The sequence below is a fragment of the Sinocyclocheilus rhinocerous genome, unplaced genomic scaffold, assembly GCF_001515625.1.
Source record: "Sinocyclocheilus rhinocerous isolate Xijiao unplaced genomic scaffold, SAMN03320098_v1.1 scaffold899, whole genome shotgun sequence".
Classification (NCBI taxonomy): domain Eukaryota; kingdom Metazoa; phylum Chordata; class Actinopteri; order Cypriniformes; family Cyprinidae; genus Sinocyclocheilus; species Sinocyclocheilus rhinocerous.
The window spans coordinates 730,219-752,851 of NW_015653460.1; the positions used below are offsets into that span (position 1 = coordinate 730,219).

Here is a 22,633-nt window from a genome sequence, read left to right on the forward strand (position 1 = left end):
AAACCGCTGATAAAAACATCACAATAATCCACAAGTAATCCACATGACTCCAATCCATCAATTAATGTCTTGTGAAGTGAAAAGCTGCGTGTTTGTAATAAACAAATCCACCATTAAAGTGTTTATAGATTATTGTGATGTTTTTATCATCTGTTTTGTCTCATCTAAAACATCTGATAAAATAAACTCATCTACATCTTGGATGGCCTAAGAAAAATTTCAACAAATTTTCATCTTTGGGTGAATGATTCCTTTAAAATGGTACTGTTAAAATAGTGTTCTAGCATGCTGTTTCAAACCTAGACACTGTTGTGTCAGCAAGGCCTAAAACGCAAGTATCGAACCATTTGGTCAATCAGCTAGAGACTGAGCCTGCATCATCGGCATCTGACGAATCGTATTCATCAGCAGAGTCTGTTAGGGCAGGGTAGGGGCGGGGCTGGTCCAGATTGACGTATGTGACCTTCAGGCTGATGTAGTGCTCCCCCTCCAGGCTGGACAGAATACTCATCACTGCGGACACTAGCGTGGAGAAAGTTGGTCTCCTCTCAGGGTCAGGGTCCCAACACTGTAACATAATGGTGAATCTGCAGATACAGAGGTAATGGTCAGTCATCTCTCAGTTGGGTAATCTCTATTGAAAAGTGACTGGCAGTGTCATACTGTGTTCATAAATCAGAACTCAATCAGGCGTATGAACTTGAGTCACACACATTCACATTTTCCACTGCTGAACCTCACCACCGGTCATGTTTCCACATCCTGTTGCTACACTCTGAGTCACTATGCAATTTTTGTTTTGTTTTTAATGTATTCCAGAGTTTCTAAAGCTTTACAAAGAAGAAATGTGGAGGTGTCATGATTTATGTTCAAAACAACAACCTGTGATACACCATGGTATGAGTTAATGCATTATTATTTTTTATATGACACCTGTCGTTTGAGACTTTCGAAAACGCAGCAGACCCCGTATTAGTTTGAAAACTCCGGTGTTGTGTTTCAGTGTTAATGGACCAAAATGGAGACTTTTGAAAAAGTACGCTCTGCGTATCCTTGACGACCGTATAATGAATAACATCATGCTCATTGTACATATTTATGGTTGTACCTGAATGAATGGTCATGTGACATGCGTTTTCGGTTGTGTAGTGTGGACGGAGATCATTTCTGAAACGCAGTAAAGACGCCAGTGTAGACGAGGATCGTTTTCATTTTAAAACACCATTGTAGTATAAACAGGGCCTAATATGCTGATTTGGTGCTCAAGAAACATTCCTGTTGTTATCAATGTTGAAAACAGTTGTGCTGCTTAATATTTTTTTTAAACTGTCATACATGTTTTCAGGATTCTTTGATGAACAGAAAGTTCAGAAGAACAGCATGTTTGAAATAGAAATGTTGTAACATTATAAAAGTATTTACTGCCAACATTGATCAATTTAATGCAGTCTTATTGAATAAAAGCAATTTCTTAAAAAAAAAAAAACTATAGAAAAAAAATAAATCTCTTTTAAAACATTCCACAACATATTTTTCATAGCAACAACTCTGGCTAAAAGCTAAAGGCCTGGTTAGTGATTGCTGGAAGTTTCTCAAGGTTTACAAATTTTTGTAGTGTCACTATGTTGGTTTTTAAATATTTCCATCTGTCTGAAAGGGAATGATGATTAACTCTCTGGGCAGTGCTTGAGGTGTTGGATAATTGAAGGGACATTCACAATAACCTTTCAGATGACCTTTTCCACTGCTCTGAATACTGAGTAAGCGCTAAACCCTCTGAACCTCAAATGGTGGAAAAACACTAAACTTACTGACAGCTACTTAAAACTATTGCGTTTTCAAAAGGCCATGTCACTCTCTCTGTTCTGCTGTGGAACAATTTCCAAAAACAAATGAAAAGGAAACCTTCTAGAGAACTGAACCGCCCCCTTTCAATCAACCAAACTTTCTACTTTAGGTCGACAATTTTGATTAACTGAGAAGAGTAAGTTGGAGCATAAATACATATTGCAAAAAAAAAAAAAGGAAAAACTTACAATGGATCTGGACAATATTGTGGCTGAGGCAGCCGTCGGCCCTTTAGAAGGTAATGTGTGACGTCATATGGGTCAACTTCAGGATACGGACTGGCTCCTCGTGTGAGCATCTCCCATATTAAAACCCCAAAAGACCACTACAGTAAAAGACCAAATAAAAGAGTGTTGAGAAGATCACATGACAAATCCTAAATTTAATCCATTGGTTGAAGTAAACATGTTGCTCACCACATCTGACTTGGTTGTGAACTTCTGCGTCTGCAGGCTCTCAATGGCCATCCATTTGACGGGTAATTTGGCTTTCCTGTGGTCCTGAACACTGTAGTACTCCTTCTCCAGCACATCTCGAGCCATTCCAAAGTCTGCCACCTTTACAGTGTAGGATTCATCAAGCCTGAGCGAATATTGGTTCAGTCAGTTCCAAATTCACAATTGTCTGTTGAGCTTCAGTGTGTATTTGCATACATAAGCAAAGAACAGTTGGTAGGTCAATTTAAATAATTACTTAATTAATGTTCTGACATTCTGGTTTGGAGCCCTAAACTCCCCCGATATAGGAGAAGTAAAAAGAAGTTTGAAACACCTGAGCAGCGTTATACTATTAGCTAACATGTAAATACGTGCTGCATGTTTTCCTCTCAATGACAAAATAAATACTGCAAAAATGACAGCAGTGAGAAAACAGCAGTTAAGAAAGCATCTGATCATAGCAATGTGGATATGTTGGCATGAGCTCTGCAATTCAGCACTCCAGCCAAATCAAGTCACGTCTCATTTATTTATAGCATTGTATACAATAGATTGCTTTAAATAAAGCAGCTTTACAGTATTAAACATGAAAAATCAGTATCAGTGTAGCTTTAAATTAGAATTGCAACTTTAATTTCTACTATTAACAGCTCTCCAGTGTGTTCACATGTGTACTTACGTCTGACCTAGATGGACTATACAGAGAAATGAATCAGAGAAGGTTTCCACGTCAAAGTCAAGTTAAAGTTACAAAAATGTAATCGCCACAGACCAATGGTAGTTCGATGGTGTTTACCAGCTGAACTTTTCTGGAAAGTTCGCTTTGGCAAGCTATTCTGAACTGTCGAAACGAACTCCAAACAAACTTAATTTGGCTTGATTTTGTTTGAAATTATGTCACTCTAGTTCACTTATACAAATATATCAGGGCCTTAAAGCCAAATCTTTGTGCATGCAACACTCACATGCAATTGCGTGCTGCCAGATCCCGGTGTACAAATTTCTTTTGTGCTAGATACTCCATTCCTTTAGCAACCTGGAGCCCGAAGCCAATCAAATCCTTAACTGTGGGATTCTAGGGTAAGACGACAAAACTACATAAGACTCATATATAACAAGCACACATTGAGTTTGTGTAATTATTGGAAACATTACTGCTGGGGCTTCGGTAAAGGTCATGAACTTGATTCTGAGCTGTGCAGGAGGTTATGTTGTGAAGTCCATCCACAAATACAAAACTATTGTGTAAGGCAAAGGTAAAAGGCTAAATACATAACATATTTGATATGTTAAGAGTTTAAGTTCTAGCAACTGACCCTCTTCTCACAGCGAATGAAATGACGCAAGTCTCCGTGTTTCATATAAGGTAAGACCACCAAGGGAAGTCCCTCTTCAGGAAGCAGAATACCCAGCAGAGAGAGGACATTACTGTGATGAAATCCCTTCATCAGAATGCCCTCTTTCAGAAACTGCTCCACTTCTTCCACATCTGTTATTCCTACCAGAGAGACTGAATGTGAGAAAATACAGTTGCAAGTACACATTTATATTATTTAAGCCATTGAAGTCAATTTACATTTAGAGATCAGTCTTTTAAAAAAATAACCTATGTCTCAAAATATTGTTTAAAACTTTTGCATAAATCACTGCTACATTTATGCATGCAGACTCTTTTATCTGAAGAAACTTATATTGCATTCAAGGTACAATACACATTTAATCAGTTCATGCACTCCCTGAGAATTGTACCCATGACCTATTGTTGCTAAAACCACAATCTAATGTTTAAGCAACAGGAACACTACTGCTGCTACAGCTCATCGTGAGAAATAACTGGGTTTATTTTATCAGGCAGGTAATCCCGAGAGGGTAGTTCGGTTCTTCATGAGTATCTTTATGAGCTCTTTTCATTGAGGAGTTTCTTACTGTTAAGAGATTTCACAGCACAATGGATTTCTCTGTTGTTGTGGTCAGTGAGGTAACCATGGTAAACTGTCCCAAAGTGTCCTACAAAAAAAATAAAAAAACATGTTTATTAACAGTGCCAATAATCTTCATGTTTATAACATTACCTTATTCCCTTTTCCAATAACTCTTTGTTTTGTTTTTTTGTTTTTTTTTAGAAATTATGCAATATCTTGTTCTAAACCCTGGAGTTTGGGGTCAGTAAGATCCAGGTAATCTTCTTTTCTTTTAAGAATTGACTACTTTTATTCTGCAAAGACTTATGAATTAATCAAAAGACATTTATAATGTTATAAAAGAATTATATAAAAAAAAATTCTGCTGTTATGAATGTTCTTTAAATAATTCTGAAGAAAAAAAGCGTCATGATTTCCACAAAAAATATTAAGTAGCACAACTGTTTTCAACATTGATAATAATAAGAAATGTTTCTTGAGCAGCAAATCAGCATGTTAGAATGATTTCTGAAGGATCATGTGATACTGAAGACTGGAGTAATGATGCTGAAAATCAGCTTTGAATCACAGGAGTAAATTATATTTTAAAATAAATTTAAATAGAAAACAGTTATTTTAAATTGTAAAAACATTTTTACAATATTACTGTTTTTACTGTATTTTAATCAAATAAATACAGCAATGGTGAGAAGATACTTTAAAAATCGTACAGACCTCTAAACCTTGAGAGGTAGTGTATTAAACTTATTTTAAGCATACAGTATATTTTATTTATAAACACACCTTTTCCGATGATCTGGTGGTGGTGAACCTTGAGCATGGAGGCTGGGATCAGTACGTCCTTCACCTCCTCCAGCAGCTCAGGGCGGAAACTGGTGATGGAGATCTTCTCTGGGGGCATGAGAGGGGTCAGGGTTGTGTCCAGGGTGCCTGTGTAGGCCAGGCCGGGGAACGCCACGGCCCCAGTAGGTGCAGGGATGGTTGTGAGGGGCACTTCTGCAAACACCAAACAACCTAATGTTTCTAACGTATCTGTAGACTTCAACTTCAAAGTTTCATAAATTAAAATGTGTTGCTGATGTGAAGATGTTGTCTCACCACGTCTGTAGTCTCCTAAGGGACATAAATCCACACTATTATTACGTGAACGACTATGGGAAAAGTAAGACAGGCGATTTTCTGCCAGCGAAGCTGTGGGTAAAGAAGGATAAAACTGAATAAAACGGCCAGAGTCATCTCACTCTGACCATCAGGGGGTGCTGTTTTGGGGAAAAACTACACAGAACATTTCCATATGCATTTGCTATATGCCTGCTCACACTGTGCATAAAAATAAATGGTATGATGATATATATATAAATATTTACATATATCAATACAAGTACTTATCTAATATTTAAAATAATATAAATATATTTTTATAAATAAATATCTAATGTTTCAAATATTGTCCAGACTATTAAACATATGTGAAAATATTAATCTAGTTTTATCATCTAGATTCTTCTTGTAGACTGTACAATACATTTTTACAAATGAGTCACTGATGGATAAACCTGATAACCTGAGTCACTGATGGATAAAACAAATAATAATGCTTAATATCTCACCTCTGTGATGCCGGGCGGACAGGACTCATTTCCCCAGTGTTTCCTGCACTCCGAAGCCCAGGTGCACTGACCCGAGCACCAGCCACATCCCATGAACTTTGGTGCAATCAGACACATGGCGCATGTGAGGAAGTGCCGACAACCCGGACCTCTCTGAGGCACCTGAATCATCTGCCAGTTTTTAGAATTATATAATCATCATTAGCCCAAAAAAGGAATACAGCCTTCTGCAATCTTGGCCATATCCAACTGAAATACTAGCATACTTCATACTGCATACTACTTAAAAAAAAATGTAAGAGAAATCATGGTTGGAATTACATCTGATTAATTCCTTTAATTATTTTATGCTACACACCTTATCTCCAACCACAAACAGTAGATGGTCCGGGGAGAGAACCGCTGCGGTAGACGACACCTTCTGGTTCTCTACAAGGGAGTAATTAGCAAAGATAATGGGGCTGGACCTTCTCAGGACAAGCTGTGGCATAAAAAAGAAAAGAGGTTAAAGTAATGATTAATGAAACTGGCATAGTCTTCTTTATGATCCATACCTGCAGGAGTCTCCCGTCTGATGTGCCTATATGAGCCACTGTCTTGTTCTCGATGCTGGTGACCAGCAGTGAAGTGAGCAGAACACCTCTCATCTGTCTGTTGAAGAGGTCGACTCTGTAGCATGGCTGAGACACCAGGGTGGGCTGATCTCTGCAGGTCATATTGTGCTCCATGCTCTGATCATACATATGCAATAAAATAATCAACATTGCACTGCTTTATTAAAGTTATGTGTTCATTTTTATTTTTAGATGGTAGACAGACAGAGACAGACAGACAGACAGACAGACAGACAGACAGATAGCTTTGTTTTCTAGAGCTAAGAAGAAAATACATTTTAGTGAAATACATGGATAATGTTTTGTATATTTCGGATATTCCAGTAATCTAGGCCACCAATTTAGATTCTCACCACAAGAATTCCTAACATAACACAAAAGAACTCAATCTCTCATTTGGGTACTTCAGTACTGCAGTGATCACTGATCTGCTGTAAACTATCACATGTCGCTCTCTCCAATTTATGTATTGTCTGGGAGTCTGATATTCCAAACAAAAAACTGAAATTCCCAACATCAGACAAAAGACAACCACACAATGACTAACCAAATCATGGCCCTAGACAACTGTGAAGTGGCTGTGAGTGTGAACTTTCCTTATAAAGTGGTGCTAGCTAATCAAGACTGATGTTTTAGCCTGAAAATATTTTTTTTTTAGAAAAACAAAGACAGTCATGATAATTTTCACAAATTCATTTCCAGTGTGGAAACACTCTAATAATCTTTTTTTATTTCTGCATGTACAGTAGACTGATTTAACACAAATTAGAGTAGTTCTATATTTGCAGATTATGTTTTTTTACTACTACTACTATACTAATAATAATAATAATAACAATAATAACAATAATAATAATAATAATAATAATAAACACAGCAACACTTCTATCTGTTCAAATGTGTGTCAATTATACTTTTCAACAAGTGCATCCAAAATGAGTGATCTGGTGAGTGTCTCTCATTGGAATCTCAAAAATGACACTGTCATTTTCTCCTTTTTCCACACATTTCCCATAAACATTGACCTCAATGGAAAACCCTATTCTTTTAACTGCACAAACACACACTCATACACACATATCATCTGTAAACTCTGCTTTTATGGCAGAAAACTCGCAATCACACCTTGAGATTTCCGAGACATTCTCCCACACATTGTTTAGATTGTGAAAGTGGCTAATTCTCATCTGAACACTAAAATTATGGTCTTCGCAGCTTTTAAGAAATCTGAACCACATTTATTCAGCTTGTCACTCATTTCACTTGTACATTAGCATTATAGGAAAACAAAACAAATTGACAGATATGATATAAATTAGTTCATGTTTTTGTTTTAATGAAGGTTTTAAAAAGAGTATTTTGTAAGTATGCAGTGGCCATAAAAATAATTTACACATGTAAAAATTAATCACTGCATTAGATATAAAAATATCAAACCAAGTGGTACATAAGGGGAACTGATCTCATACATCCATTAAAAATCACCTTAACACATGCTGGTTAAATGTAACTGCAAATGGCTAGGCAAAAGAGCTCATTTTGAGAAAAGATTTAGCATACTTACATAATACACATACTCATGATAGTTTAAGAATACATACTACAAGCATTAACTCAGTGTTCTGCTTTCTTTCAAGTTTCTTTGACACCTTCAGTGGAGCCAAAACGTGATCTAGCTGCTGCATGCCAGAAAATGTTCCTCTAGACCACTTTGCCTTACAAGCGCATAATTTTTCCATTATCTATTTTTAATGTTCAAATAGCCTACCTACCTGTATATTCACAAAACTCAAAATCAGACTTCTAATGCTTGCGGTAATGAAAGAAAATTCATCCTGTAAGTGGCTGAGATTGTTTTCTGAGAATCCTGCTGTAGTACAGAGCAGGGGAACATTAGATTTACGCAGTTTAGATAATCTCACAGAACTACTGCAAGCTTGAATATGAAATTCATAACAGAGATGGTGCAGCAAAAGCTTCAAAGCTGTTAAAAACACACACACAAATAGAACAAAAGCACAGGCTACTTAAGCAACTTGTTTTGAACTTCATGTTAAAACTCAAAATGATGGAAGCACTAAAAACCTAGAAATTTGGGTTTTTAATGTTGGTATGCCAGGGTCAAGCATGGGTCATTCTTTTGCAAGTCTGAGTCAAGTTTTAAATAATTTCTTAATTATGAGTAAAGTCTCAGGCAATCAGACTCAGAACAAGCACAGCCTAAAGAAAACACTTTCAACAGCGAGTATAAAGCAAAAGCAGCCTCATACCTAAACCTGAATAATAATCACAGACTTATATTAAGAAATTCATATACTTTTAAGGCCTTTTAAGGGTTACAAGAACTTAGAACTCTGCATAACCTCTTTTTCAGGTCACAATGGTTAGACTTTCCTACAGGGACCAAACTGTTTTGCAACTTTGTTATTCCCAGTTATTCTATTGGACTACAATAGATGCTTTTATTTCCTGCATAAATGTTTTGGTATTTTGTGTGCGTGTGCCACAGGCAAAATAAAACTTACTAAGTTTCTGAAAATGAACAACTTCGTCTCAGAGTCTCAGTGTTAATGGTTACAAAAGGTTTTTAAATGGTTTCTTCAATCAGACCGTACAGTTTTTGATGAAGTGTAGTGCCTTTAGTGACACTGTTACTCTCTATAGGAGTTGAAGTCCTATACACAAGGACATGAGACAGAATACACAAGGCTTATGACCCACATTGTGGTCACTCAAACCATTTTACAACAAAAGAACAAAAAAGAAAGAAGCAAGCCAATTAAAATATCTTCAAGCTTTTGTTAAGAGGGCATGGCACCACAACTCCCACTAGAAAGCTTGGTAAGACTCAATGTAAACCAATACCATGCCACATGAGAGAGTGAGAAGGGACCAGACAGAAGAGTCAAAAAATAAGGCCAACGATGATGGACAAGAAATGCAATCCAACAGCCATTTCGAAACCACGCGTAATGTCATGTGTTAAAGTTAGATGTTAGAATCAGTGTGGCATTTACACATTTTAAATGTTTATTTGTGGCGTTTAATTGCAGTTTTCCATTGGAACAAGTCAAGGATCTTTTTTTTGTGGTACACAACAGTAAAATTTCAGTTGTTTTTAACCAAGAAAATGATTTATCTGCTAATGGTTCAAAACCATACAGAATATGAACAGATGATTGCTAACAAAAAAACAAAATAAACTGAGAAAATGCACCAACCTCATGTGGGCAGCTCTCACAGGGCTGAAAATGGCAAAGACCTCTGGAAAGCTGCTCTGGTCCTGACTTGCAACAGTCCTCTACTCCATCATCTATTGCCGTGTTTACCGTATCCATCGGAAATGCACAAAGTGCTGAATCGTGTTCAGGAACGCCCGAGTCATCGGTTACAGCAAATACACCATATAAGATATCCTCTTCTTCTTCAGCACCCAGCTCATCGGCGAGCTCCCGTCCAGCTTTGCCAAAGTGGGCTGCTTGAACCACGTTGTAGACCACATCTTTGAAAGGTTCGCTGCCATTGCTTCTCCTTCGCCTTTTGGGCTCAAAGCGACATTCTAAAACAATTTCACGGTAGCGTCGCATCTCCCACTCGTGGCGGGGCAGACGGCCTAGTCTTGTCTGAAAGGGCGACGAGTCCAAGTTGGTTTTCTCTCGTTGGACAGACAAGAAGTAGACGAAGTCCTGCGTGTAGAAGCTGTAGATGTACTCAATGCTGTATGTCTGCCGTAGAGCAGGCAACACCGTCAACCCTCTGACATCGGTGTAAAAACCGTCCTCGGTTGCAACCGGTCGGCGTACGGAAATGGACATGCGACCATATTTTTGTGTTACGCTGTTGTTCACCGTTGCCGCGACAAAGAAGTACACCGTTTGGCCCTCTTCCACCATGGAGACTTTAGTTCCCAAAGGACTAGCGATGCAATCCGGACAGAACTGCGGAGAGTTGAACTTCTTCCGGAATAAACACTTTGATGGCCCAGGGGGCTTTCCATTTTCACGGAGTTGATGGAAATAGCAAACTCCATACTGGGAGCTTCCACACGAGTACAAGTACATCAAGAACGTGTCTAGGAGCAACACCTCGTTGTCTGTGTCCTCACGGAAGGGATCTCTTGCGATATCACACAAATTGCATATCTCACACTCCGGACTGCCCACGGGTCCCGTATGGAGTTCCCAAAGTTTACCTAGAGTGATGTTCACCGCCTCAATGACATTCTGAGAGGCCACATAGACTTCTTGGAAAAGGGAGTTGGTAACTATGTTCTGGATGGGATTGTGGGTCTGGAAGTAAGGCATGGGGTACGGCACTGAGAAGTCCACAGCGATGGGAGCCGTTGGGGGACAAGTTTCTAATGCAGAAGACATTAGAGCCTGTATCCAGACACATGTCACCAGATGAGTGGCCCAGTGGACCATGTCCTCTCCAGGGTGAAGAAAATGGCTGTAGAGTGTTGTGGTTACCTCCAGCTGGCGTCTGTCAGTGAAGACATCCTGAGAACAGGAAGCCCTAAGACAACAACCACAAAAGAAGCTTAATTTTAAAATGGTTAATGAATAGACACACACAAAAAATGACAGTTCCGTGATCATTTAGTCAAAACCCAAAACACACCAGCCCAACTTATAGGAGACTGGCAAGTGGCCATAGTATTATAAAATAAAGGTTTCAAATTTAAAATTATGTGAATCAGTGACGACATAAAGAATGTTTTAATGTAATTGAGGGGGGAAATTATGTTTTGATTTGTCTTAAATGGCAAAAAGGACACGTTTCAAGTCTGTAAACACTAAAAGAGGTTTTGCTAATTCATGTCTGTCTGCACCTGCAGCTTTAAGTCATGTCTCTGCAAGAGAGAAAGTCATTAAAAGGTAAAAATAGATATTTCACATAACTTGCAAGTTATTTGCAAGTGTTTTAAGCAAAATATGAAGACAAATATAAAAAAGGCCTCTGGGAAAGAATGGTTGGCTTCTAACCACAATGTTCTATGTAATATTGCTTGGTTCTCATCTGAGTTATTTATTAACAGAGCTCATCACCATGTTCTACACTGAGGGCCTCTCAAATTGTCATTCTTGTCACAACCTAGACGTGCTTTTTTGTGCAAAAGTTGCAAACTGACTTTTGTGCTTTTCAGTCAAGAGCTTTTTTTAACTAGCAAGCGAGCTAATTACTGTTCAAAATCATGCCACAGCATCTGCACCTCTGCACTGAATGCATTCTGCAGACTACATGCATAAGCATTTATACATCTTCAGGGAAACCGTGGAAAGTATGTTTCTTTAAAAAAGCTCTTGACTGCTTGGTAGTGACACAAAAAAGAATCACAGCCACAGGTCTCTTCTGATAAAAAAAAAAAAGAAAGCTATGCAAATAATAAAATTCACCTGACTAGGCAAATACTTGTTGTTATGTTATATTAGTTTAAAATATTCAGTAACTTGGATTCCAGGCTTGCATACTTGCACTTGTTTTTAGGGAGAGTCTAAGTATTCAAGTGTTATTTGATTCATTTTATTTGCATTGATCATAGTCACAAAGCTTGTAGAATAGGTTAAATACAGGCTGCTTATTCTAAGTGATGGCAGCGCCAGCGAAGGATTTATTTGTACCATGCATAGCCTATAGGGAATGGTTAATTTTGAAATTTGAAGGTTGTTTATTCTTTGAAAAGAGGATTCAGCTAAAAAAAAAAGTATTTGGAATGCACTGTATCTATGGAACTAGCAGAGCTGATGCCACTTATGAAGTCTGTTTATTGTATTTATTAGCCTAATTAACCAAATTACAATAAATGATCGAATATGTACAATTATGTTTTACAAGAAAAATTTAATCTTGTAAATATCTAATTTCATATTTTAGGAAAAATAGGCAATAAGAACACACTCACCTGTTAGTGATGTTAAACCGGGGAAGTAAAAATCTCAGGATGGATCAATAACTGCATTTTCAACTCTGAACATGTAGACGTGGTAGTAAAAAAAACAATGAAGGAAGGAAAACAACTTTCAGTTTATATTACCACAATATATTCCGTTTAATTTATGCATTAAGCCAGTTACAAAATTTCTGAAATTTGATTAAAGAGATGTGTTGGTGTTTCGGGCGACTGCTTGTTTCGTTTGAGGCATTGACTGGAATTGACAGGCCCCGCCCACCAGCATACGGGAATAATCGCTACTGTGGCGACGCCATCGCTCATAAATATTACTTAGCCTACGCTATGAAGACGTCGCTTGGCAGACTATCAGTCACGTAACCTGATTAATATTCATAAGCCAAGCATTCGAAATTGTAGGTTTTCATTTTATTCATTTGATGAATAGACCCTTTTTCTGTTAGTAAACATTGTGACGTTTTTCTGTGGGCGGAGCTTAGGTGGAGGCATGAAGTTTGTTAGCTTGTTTTGTTGTTGTTGTTGTTTTTGTTTTTTTAACAATGACAGAGTAAATGTTCACAAGGCAATCCTGCATTATCCTATGGAAGTGTATCTGTAGAGCTACAGAACAGCTTGAGAAAACATATGGTATAATGTGGATTAATGTTTGTGGTTATATTTAAATGCATCTACTTTTATATTTAACATGTACAGACAAACAGGCAGAGGTTATTCTGTGCTTGATTACAAAATATCTGTTCCAGTGATGCACTTGTCCTCAACACCTTTACAATCCAGTGTTCTATTGGTTGAACAGTTTGTGTCATTGCAGGTGTAACACATCTTTCCGTTAGATGAGCCTGAACAGAAAAGCAGAGACTGGAGCCATACCTCAAAAAAACCTTAGCAGTCATCATCTGACACTTTATCAGACAATACTAAAGCTTTCAAACTTCAAAAAGGACACAAAAGACCACAAGTATCATGGTGGTGATCCATAGCTAAAAGTTTACTGTGCTTTGTTTTTGTGTGTTTGCTGCTGTGGTTTTTCCCTTTTCAAATCCTTCAGGAATTGTTTCCCCAAATGTATTTCATTTTAATTTATTTGCATACATAGTTACATTGTTTTTCTCTACAGTACATGATACAGCTGAATGCAAATATCATCCTATACTGTATGTGGCCAAAATAAATAAATAATAATAATAATAAATAAATAAATCAAATCTATAACCAGAACAAAATGGGAAACTGCAAGCATCTGACTTCTGTAACCAGTGGCAAAATCCCCTTCAGTCTGCTGTGAATAAGGATAGGGGCTGATAAACTATATTTTTTTGCATATTTATGTAGGTTGATATTTTCAAAACAAATGTTCCACTTTTAAAGACAGACTATCAGTTGTTCAAGGAATGCAGAGGAAAATACTTATTTCCTTTACCCTTTTATGGACATCAACAAGCGTGCTTCAAATTGTCTAGTAAAATATTTGGGATTAGGATCATTGGGATCCCATTAGTATTCTTTTTATTCATTTTTAGAATAATTTATTCAGTATAAAATATGAGTTCTTGACAGCAGAGGAGGCCCTTATTTATCATTTACTTACACTCATGTTGTTCCAAACCTATATGGCTGATCTGTGATCTGTGAAACACAAAGGCAAACACGACAGGTGAAATGTTTATTTTTTGGGGTGAACTAATCCATTAATTATGGAAGCCCGTTTCCGCCACTGAATAAAAAAATATAATTCTGTAAGTCATAATAATGAGAAACTTTAAGCCAAGCAAAAGGGTAATGTAGCAAATGATATATGTCTTCATAAGGGTTTAATTTCTTTTGATTGTTTTTAACATGATGCCCGGTGTCAAACTAGCTTTAGACAAAAAGTAAACATAAACATAAACATGAGTGCCTCCACCCCCACCAATATATTTGAAACATGAGATGTGCAAATTTCAACCTAGTTTCCTCTACGTCATCTATCCCACGATTTCCCATAAGACAAGAATAACAAGACCATAAATGAGCAGTGAGTACATTAGAAGTCCTCCTGACACACAGCGTCACATATCCTATTCATTCCAATTAAAGCATTAGTAACACATTAATAATCAAGTACATCTATGAAACATACAAAAGAATATTACTTCAGAGGCATGTCTGATTGGTCCTTTAGGAATTTGGGGAAGCCCTCAGTAGCAACACATGGTCAGTCATTGAAACATTTGACACAATGACACTTTATACAGACCAATTAATTTCTGGATTCCTCTTCAAATCGAGCCATGCTTCGGGTATTTTGCACCGTTTGCACCTACTCAGTCACTTCTCTAAAATGAAAAGCCTGTTATATAGATAGTCAGTTTTGTTAGCAAGGAAATACTTTTAGTCCCACCAAACCACACTTACAGTATTTGCATTTCACCAGGCTGGAAACATAAAATTCTAACTATGACATGAATAGTTTATCTTCTCGTGGAAACCAGGAAATGTGAAGGCCACAGCTCAATAATCTATTTAAGCAATAAGTAATATTTGTCACTCATTGTTGGCTCATTTAAAACCATAGATGTTAAGTTTAAACAGTGGCTGGTCTAGTAAAAAGCACAGGCCTAGATGTTTAGTTTCCAGCAGTGCAAAAACATTGTGAGCATTTATTAGATTGTTAGTGCTAATCTACTGCCTTCAAAGGGCCACGTTTGAAAGCAATTATCTCGTAATATCGTTTTTTTATACTTTGACAACTGCTCATAGGAATGGTACTGGTACTTCACCAGCGTGAGTAGCCCTCAAAATAGCAAATAAACCCCTAATATCTGACAGCATCCGTTTACATCTTTATCCATTCAAGTAGGGTCACAGATGCTGCTCTTTCAGCAGTCTGGGGTCAGACGTTCACTAGTGTTTCTGGTGTTCAGAACTGCCTAAACTTGCTCAGTATGTTAACGGACTGAGTATGAACAGACGATCCTCTTCCTTCCTGATCCACTTCAGGAGCTTGTTGACGGCAGACACAGCCAGGCCCTTTGTTCCCAGAGGACTAAAACAGAGGTAGAGCTCGAAACCACTTGTTACCTACAGAAGAGGATGCATTACATTGATCAAAAGTGACAGTAAAGACATTAACGCTGTTATAAACAATTTCTATTTCAAATAAAAGCTGTTCTTTTGACCTTTCCTAACCCAAAGCTTCATTTTGCTCAATGGTAGTGCATGACTATATAGCACAAAACTGTAAATCAAGACAACACAGAAATCATAATGCTATAAATCTATCATATGCAAATGTGATACTTCCTCGAGCATGCATACACACAACAAAATCTCTGAATGAATGGAATCTAATAATGCCACTGTATTGCACTTTATGGCAGACTCACCAAGGCATAAAGGTTCTCGGTCTCTGTGCAGCGGTAAATGTAGCGCAGGGGACGTGTGGGGTGATGCAGGCAGCTGTGCAGGTGCTGGTACAATCCTATCAGCTTCTCATGCTCCTCTTCTGCCTGGTATGGTGCTGGAAAGTCAGGACTGACAGGAAAAAACAGGAAGCTACATAAAAACATGAAGTTTCAATGTGTGTCTATCTACCTAAAAGACATTGTTTTCATGATCATCATCATCTAAACTTGTCTTACCTTGTATAGAGCCCAGAGCTTTTAGACTTGTACACAAAGTGTCGCAGCTCGGGTATGCCAACCTGTGAGACTGGATAACTTGGCGTGTTCAATGCTTCCTGCAGGGATTGATATGCACTGCGTCTGCGCAAGCGCTCTAGGAACCGCTTCTTACAGTCGGAGAGGTTAAAGAAATCCTCACGATCTGTGGACACCAGGATAAGACACAGATCCGAGGCCGGTTCCAGGTAAGAAATATGTACGTGGAAAAATCCAGCCGGGTTAAACTTGGGTAGACATATGGGCGTCCACCCTTCGCCTGCTCGGAAGGAGGACGAAGAGCCGACCAAGTTGAAGAGCAAGTGCAGGTCCATGTGGTGCAGAAACTGGTCTTTTTTGCGCACCAGCGTCACCAGCCTGTTTCCGGCAAGCAGGATGGAAAACACCAGGTTCTTGGCTTTAGCAGCCTGCAAGCTGGAGGAGACCACGTCACGGGCCGAGCTGGCCAGAGGCAGGCACATGACGGCGCTCAGCAGCAGGCCTGGATCTCGGTCGAGGAGCCGCAGAAGGTTGTCGGTGAGGTGCTCTGAGCCGGCCAGCAGGCGGCGCAGGTCGTAGCTCTGCCGGTGCTGGAAGACGTGGTTCAGCTGCGTGAGGGTGAGCAAGCTAACGATCTGGTAGTAGACGTACTGAAGCTCTCGCGTCAATTCCCGGTCTGAGCAGTTAGTGCGAGAGACTCCCACCAGGATGAGAGGGCTTTTCCGCAGGAACACCACCCTGTAGCCATCTGAAAGATGTGTTTACACACAAAAATGTCTATACGGTTGTTGCAGTAGTTTTGTAGAATCAAACGGAAGAGATGTGATTTATCACTTGTTTTGTTGTCTTGCTGCATTTAGTTAGAACATATTTTAAAGTCAAAAAGCATGGCACAAGTCAGCTTTTTATTTAAAAAACAAAATGATATTAATAAATATTATTAATAAACAACAGGAATCAATATTATTAATAAATCATCTAAATTAATAAAAACATTTGGTCAAAAAATGCACACACTACCATTCAAAAGTTTAGGCCCATTAAGAAAAGAAGTCTCTTATGCTCACCAAGACTGCATCTATCAAAAATACAGTAAAATAGTAATATTGTGAAATGTTATTTCAAATATAATATTAATAATTTTATTACATTAAAAATAGGTATTGTCTATTTTAATATATTTTAAAATGTAATTTATTTCTATTTTGGCAAAGAAGACTTTTTAGCAGCCATTACTTTAGTCTTCAGTGTCACATGATCCTTCAGAAATCATTCTAATATGCTGATTTGCTGCTCAAGAAGCATTTCAAATTATTAATGTTGCTGACAGTTGCGCTGCTTCAAAAAACTCCAAAGAACAGCATTTATTTGAGACAGAAATCTTTTGTAACATTATAAATATCTTACTGACACTGATCAATTTAATGCATCCCTGCTGAATAAAAGTATTTATTTTAAAAAAAAATTACTGACCACAGAATTTTATCAACATCAGCTATTTTTCTTTTGCTTTATTTCTAGATATCCCTTACCTGCATGGATGGAGCGTATGATGTTCTTCTTATCCTCTACAAATGACATGAGTAACATCATGACTCCCATGATGCTGGAGAGAGCTTCCTCTGTTCCATAGCGTGTATAGATGGGCTTTCCTGCCTCACTCAAGACAAACATATGCTTCCTGTGACTCCGCCATCTTTCACTTGTCACATCCTCCTCTTTTGCCTTGTTGCTGTTCCGAACCTCCTCTTTCCCTTCTTCCACCTGTTCAACCACTAAACCTCCCTCCTCACCTCCTTCCAGAGCCTCTTCTTGAGCATTCCCTACATTCGAGTCGCCCACCTCTGCAGCTTTGTCATTGGTGTTGGGCTCGCTGTCAGCAGTCAGGTCCTCAAACGACTGAGCGTGAACAAACATGGCACCCTCCTGTCCAGCGCCTGTTAAGGAGTGACACATTGCTTGGAAAGGTAATAGCACACCTCTGCTCAACAAACTACACGACTTGAGGTATCATTCATGTAATCATCAATTATATGAGTGTTACCAAACCTTGTGTGAATTAAAAAAAAATAACAATAGCCTTGTAAATGGATAATAATTAATAAGAAAAATACGTTTATTAAAGTATTTTTCTGTGCATTCGAGAGAACTGTTATAAATAGTTTCAGCAATTTTATGTGCATCTATTTCTGCTGTTATAAAACTGTTTTATGTTTATATATTGTTTTATGTATTAAGAAAGCATAAAACTGATCCCAAAGTGACAGTGAAGACATTTGAAATATTACAAAAGAAGATTTCTATTTCAAATAAATACGGTTCATTTGAATCTTGAAAAAAAGAAACTGTTTTCAACATAATTATATGTTAATTATAAGAAATGTTTCTTGGGCACCAAATCAGCATATCAGAATGATGTATGATCATGTGACAAGGAAAACTGCTGAAAATTTAGCTTCACTATCATAAAACTACATAACATTTTCAAATATATGCAAATAAAAACATAGCAATAATATTTCATAATATTACCGTTTCACTGCATTTTTGATTAAATAAATACAGTCTTAGTGAGCATTAGAGACTTTTTCCAAAAACACTAAAAATCTAAACTAATTAGATTAGCTAAACTAATTCTGAGATTCTAGTCATCCATCACATACAAACATACAAGTTATTTGATCACTAACAACGGGAAATACAATGGGATATTACAAGGATATGCATGACTGAGAAATACGGTGTGGTTTGTTTAGAGACCCACCCTGTACTAGGCTTAAGAACCATATAGGTCTGATTAATAACTTTGTTAAAGCATCATAAAAACTTTGGCAGCAAAAAATGTTTCCAAGGAAAATAAAGATTACAATCCCGGAGAAAAGCATAACATATTTGCATCTAATCATTACACAGTTAGGTAAAAATTTGTGAAACTAACCTGGCTCGGTCCCCTCCACTAGCCCTGGGGTTGGACTGTCTGATCGGTCCTGCCGGAATCGATCTGGTGGCACCAAGTTGCCATTTTTAACCTCCCAGAGTGCACCCTTATTGTGGACGTCTGCCGCCATCCTGGCATCGGACACGAGAGAGACCCAGCAGAAGAGAGGACGCAGTGTCCTGATCCACCAGTCAGTGCCAGGAGCGATTCACTGCATGATCCCAATAGCTCTGAAGGTCTTACAGTACAATGTATAAGTTGCCATCAGCGTCTGGAAGTGTAATTACAGAAAGACACATTAATAAAGGAACAAGAAATGAGTTAAGTCCTCAGCTTTAAAACTTCATTCTTCTTTTAATGCATTTCATAATATTCTATTCTGATGGATTTAGATACAGTTTTATGCAATTGAAGTTATTAAAATGCTGTTAGAATAAAAATGTTCCATAAAGGGGGCCAAATATCACTACCTTAATTAAAAAGTCCCTATAATATTAATGTTATTAATAATTATTTACAAAATATTAACACACACACACATCGCAAGGATTTAGACTATACTGTATTTATGCCTTAATTAATAAGTCCCTATAATATTAATGTGTTATTAATAATTATTTACAAAATATTAACACACACACACATCGCAAGGATTTAGACTATACTGTATTTATGATGATGATAATGCAAGCAAAATTAAATTTAAAATTCAGTGCAAATTGTATTAAAAACCTTCTCTGTTTAAAACTGTAAAATACAGTGTAAATGAATGCCAGTCTTGAGATACTCTTGGAACTGAACGCATATGGAAGATTTGTGGATTTTCTCATTTGAGTATAAATCCACTGACCAGCTAACGCACTAGCCACGGAGCTAACGTAAACCTTTAAAAAATGTTGTTGAATGTCACTAGAAGACATCTTACTCTTCCCCAGCTTGAACTGAATCAGGTCTAACAGATGTTGTTCACATAGTTTAGTCTCTTTATAACACAATTTATCGTTACTGTACCTTACACAGTTTTTATCCAAATCAGTGTATGTTGACTTCTCTTGGGTCAAAAATCAACTCGGACTGTCATCACGGAAGAGTTGTACTATGGGAAATGTGGTTTTTGATTCACGAACATATAGTTTTTTAAGTATAGCTACTGTGCTACTTTCCACGCTTTTATGTCAAATTAAATGAAACACTTGAATTTGATAAATCTCGCTTAACATTTATACCGACACGTTTTCCGTAAATTTCTCAGGTAGCGGGGAGTCGTATGTTGATGACGCGATCAAAAAGGAGGAGTCATTACGTTTGAACTAAGCGCGCCGCTTCACTGTTTTCACGAGCTCAAAACTAAACCAAAAACAAGCCATATAAACATAATTATGGAGTTTAATTGAACAAAGCCGTGTGAATAGGACCTCTCGATCGTCTCAGCGTTATCTGGGTGAGTAAATGGAGCACATGAAGTAATAAACACGTAGCACAGAGTATCACAACAGATCAGTAATTAACAAAACACACAGGAAACGAGTTATCGACATAGAGATTTTGACCTTGTTGTGTCTAATATTTTAGATTAACAATGCCCATTCGAGCATACTGCACCATCTGCTCAGATTTCTTTGATAATTCCAACGATGTGGCTGCAATTCACTGTGGTCACACTTTTCATTATGCTTGGTAAGCGTCTCCTTTCACCCTACTGCACGTTTGTTTTGATTTTAGAATATTATATTATATGCATTATTATAATATTAAACAATTATTATACCATTCCATGTTAATTACCACAGGATCGTCATTGCACTTGTATGCAATGTCTAGAAAATTCTTGTTATTTTAGTTGTTAAAAAAAAGAAGGCCTGATAATGTTATGAAAATTCATTGGTCAGAATGTGTGGAAACCTGAACAATTATTAATGTATGTACGTTCAAATATTTAGAAATGTCAATGTTTGAATGTTAAACAGTAAATAATGTTTCTCAGTGACTTTCTATGTTTCTTTTCCTTTCAACAAAGTCTTCTCCAGTGGTTTCAGTCGGCCCCGAGCAAAACCTGTCCACAATGCAGGAAACAGGTAAACCATTGGCTTAACCTGTGAACTGACTTGTTCTTCTGATTAATGAAATTAATTGAAGGTATGGACTGAAATGAAACCTCACTCTTTCTGTTTTAGGTCAGTGCGCGGCACATTATCAACAAACTGTTCTTCGACATAGCACCAGAGGATGATGGGACGCCAGTGGATCCTGAAAGTTTACAGGTGATAAAGCATGCTGTTGAATTTATTCAGTGCCCAGAGTTTGTAAACACGGTAAACTGACAGAATTGCCCGGCTTTATTGTTCCAATTTCAGAATGAGCATGATCGCATGAAAGCAGTGTTGTCTGCAAAAGGTAAGACTGAAATCATTTCCTCAAGTTCTTGATTGATCCTTAAAACATCCATCCATCCATTCATATTATGTGTTTACATGTGTTATGCGTTCCAGAGAAAGAATGGAGGGACAAGCAGAAGTCAGTGGACACACTAAAAGACACAATTGAGAGGCAGAAGAAGGACCTGGATAGACTCCGCAAGGAAGTCGGAGACAAAGAGATGTTGTGTTCTGTCCTCCGGGTACATTTATTTTAGTGAAAAACTGTTGTGTTTGTTAGTCCAGCATGCTTTCTGCATTGTATTTTAATGCTGGTATGAATTTTGTTGTGCATGAAATTCTCAGAAACAGATGAATTTCTTGGAGAGTCAGAAAAATGAAGGGCAGGCAGCTAAAGAGGAAGCCAAGCGACTCCGAGTCAAAATGAAAACCTATGAGAGGTAGTAATTCATTTGTCTAGGACAGGATTTTGTTCTTAAGTGTATGTGAGAGAGATAGACTGTGAGTAAATGATAGTGCTTATTGAAATTTGTCATCTTCCAATATCAATAATTGAGTGTTCAAAACTCAATAGTGATTCACACTCAAAACTCAAAAAGTTAAATTATTATTTTTATCCATCACATCAAGAGATATGACATAAACTGAAGAAGGCTTGAGAGCTGAAAAGTTTGTGTCCATCTCCCCATGTGAACAATAAAAATAATAAATGAACTTTTCTGATTAGTTATAAGGTTAAAAAATATTTAGTGGGCTTTCTTGTTTGTTCATGTGCTCTCTTGTGTATGTTTCTGTCCTTTAGTTTAGACGTGGTCCTACAGGGTCAAAGGTCAGAGGTAGAGGCCATGATCACTGATATGGGCGTTGGTCAGTCTGCTGTTGAACAGCTGTCCATATACTGCATCTCACTTAAAAAGTAGGTTTTACTTTCCTCCAAATACACACACTCTCACTGCTGGATACCTAGTGTAGTCATATACTGTAGTTTAAAACTTAAAACCTCAGTATTTTCACTTCCTCAAACCTTTTAAAATGTCAGTACACCAGTTGTGCTTCCTCATATGCTATATTTGAGTGTTATATCCATAGAGCAAATACTACAGCTTGAACAAACCTCTTATTTATTCTCAGGGAGTACGATAATCTGAAAGGAAGCTTCAAGTCATCAAATGAGATGTGTGAGAAGCTAAAAAGGGAACTGATCTCTTCTAACAGCAAGGTTCATTTCTTGTCTCTGAGACTGTCTATCAAAAATTTGAAATTTATAATTACTTACTGTTCTTTATAGTTTTCTTCAGCATCCATTTATTTATATATATATATATATATTTATTATTATT

General features: G+C 37.5%; 3 protein-coding genes across 5 annotated transcripts in view; 1 reads left to right on the plus strand and 2 right to left on the minus strand.

Annotated features, from left to right (window-relative positions):
• Nucleotides 1–92: 92 nt before the first annotated feature.
• LOC107715765 (macrophage-stimulating protein receptor-like) lies at nt 93–10,855 on the minus strand. Its single transcript, XM_016521958.1, has 13 exons — nt 9,653–10,855; nt 6,372–6,548; nt 6,176–6,298; nt 5,818–5,988; nt 5,422–5,482; nt 5,306–5,386; nt 4,991–5,200; nt 4,212–4,292; nt 3,602–3,783; nt 3,251–3,360; nt 2,265–2,430; nt 2,037–2,173; nt 93–587 (listed from the first exon to the last, which is right to left on the minus strand). The coding sequence occupies exons 1-13, from the start codon at nt 10,853–10,855 to the stop codon at nt 356–358; spliced, it is 2,934 nt and encodes a 977-aa protein (XP_016377444.1). The 3' UTR covers nt 93–355.
• A 3,290-nt stretch (nt 10,856–14,145) lies between these two features.
• On the minus strand, nt 14,146–20,135 carry LOC107715797 (protein SAND). 3 transcript variants are annotated; one of them, XM_016521998.1, is made up of 6 exons: nt 19,930–20,135; nt 18,919–19,189; nt 17,513–17,917; nt 15,963–16,728; nt 15,708–15,876; nt 14,146–15,402 (listed from the first exon to the last, which is right to left on the minus strand). In XM_016521998.1, the coding sequence occupies exons 2-6, from the start codon at nt 19,046–19,048 to the stop codon at nt 15,262–15,264; spliced, it is 1,611 nt and encodes a 536-aa protein (XP_016377484.1). In that variant the 5' UTR covers nt 19,049–19,189; nt 19,930–20,135; the 3' UTR covers nt 14,146–15,261. The 3 variants fall into 3 exon arrangements, with proteins under 3 accessions (XP_016377484.1, XP_016377487.1, XP_016377485.1); XM_016522001.1 differs by having other exon boundaries at nt 15,708–15,855; nt 19,930–20,121; XM_016521999.1 differs by having other exon boundaries at nt 19,935–19,993.
• A 63-nt stretch (nt 20,136–20,198) lies between these two features.
• Nucleotides 20,199–22,633, plus strand: part of LOC107715798 (E3 ubiquitin-protein ligase TRAIP-like) — a 5,066-nt gene continuing 2,631 nt past the window's right edge. Inside the window, exons 1-9 of the mRNA XM_016522002.1 lie at nt 20,199–20,359; nt 20,491–20,595; nt 20,936–20,993; nt 21,093–21,179; nt 21,273–21,312; nt 21,408–21,535; nt 21,639–21,733; nt 22,096–22,209; nt 22,425–22,512. Of these exons, the coding sequence (XP_016377488.1) occupies nt 20,498–20,595; nt 20,936–20,993; nt 21,093–21,179; nt 21,273–21,312; nt 21,408–21,535; nt 21,639–21,733; nt 22,096–22,209; nt 22,425–22,512 (708 nt within the window). The 5' untranslated portion in view covers nt 20,199–20,359; nt 20,491–20,497. The remainder of the gene's footprint in view (nt 20,360–20,490; nt 20,596–20,935; nt 20,994–21,092; nt 21,180–21,272; nt 21,313–21,407; nt 21,536–21,638; nt 21,734–22,095; nt 22,210–22,424; nt 22,513–22,633) is intronic.

Excerpts from the sequence above, each read along its gene's own strand:
- LOC107715765 (XM_016521958.1), bottom strand. The coding sequence starts at position 10,855 with ATGGTCCACTGGGCCACTCATCTGGTGACATGTGTCTGGATACAGGCT. Across the intron at positions 5,201-5,305 it reads CTTAGGAGACTACAGACGTG|TGCCCCTCACAACCATCCCT; the intron begins GTGAGACAACAT and ends TGTTTGCAGAAG. Across the intron at positions 588-2,036 it reads CAATATTGTCCAGATCCATT|ATTCACCATTATGTTACAGT; the intron begins GTAAGTTTTTCC and ends CTGTATCTGCAG.
- LOC107715797 (XM_016521998.1), bottom strand. The coding sequence starts at position 19,048 with ATGGCGGCAGACGTCCACAATAAGGGTGCACTCTGGGAGGTTAAAAAT. Across the intron at positions 15,877-15,962 it reads AGCTCTGGGCTCTATACAAG|CTTCCTGTTTTTTCCTGTCA; the intron begins GTAAGACAAGTT and ends GTTTTTATGTAG. Across the intron at positions 15,403-15,707 it reads CCGAGAACCTTTATGCCTTG|GTAACAAGTGGTTTCGAGCT; the intron begins GTGAGTCTGCCA and ends CCTCTTCTGTAG.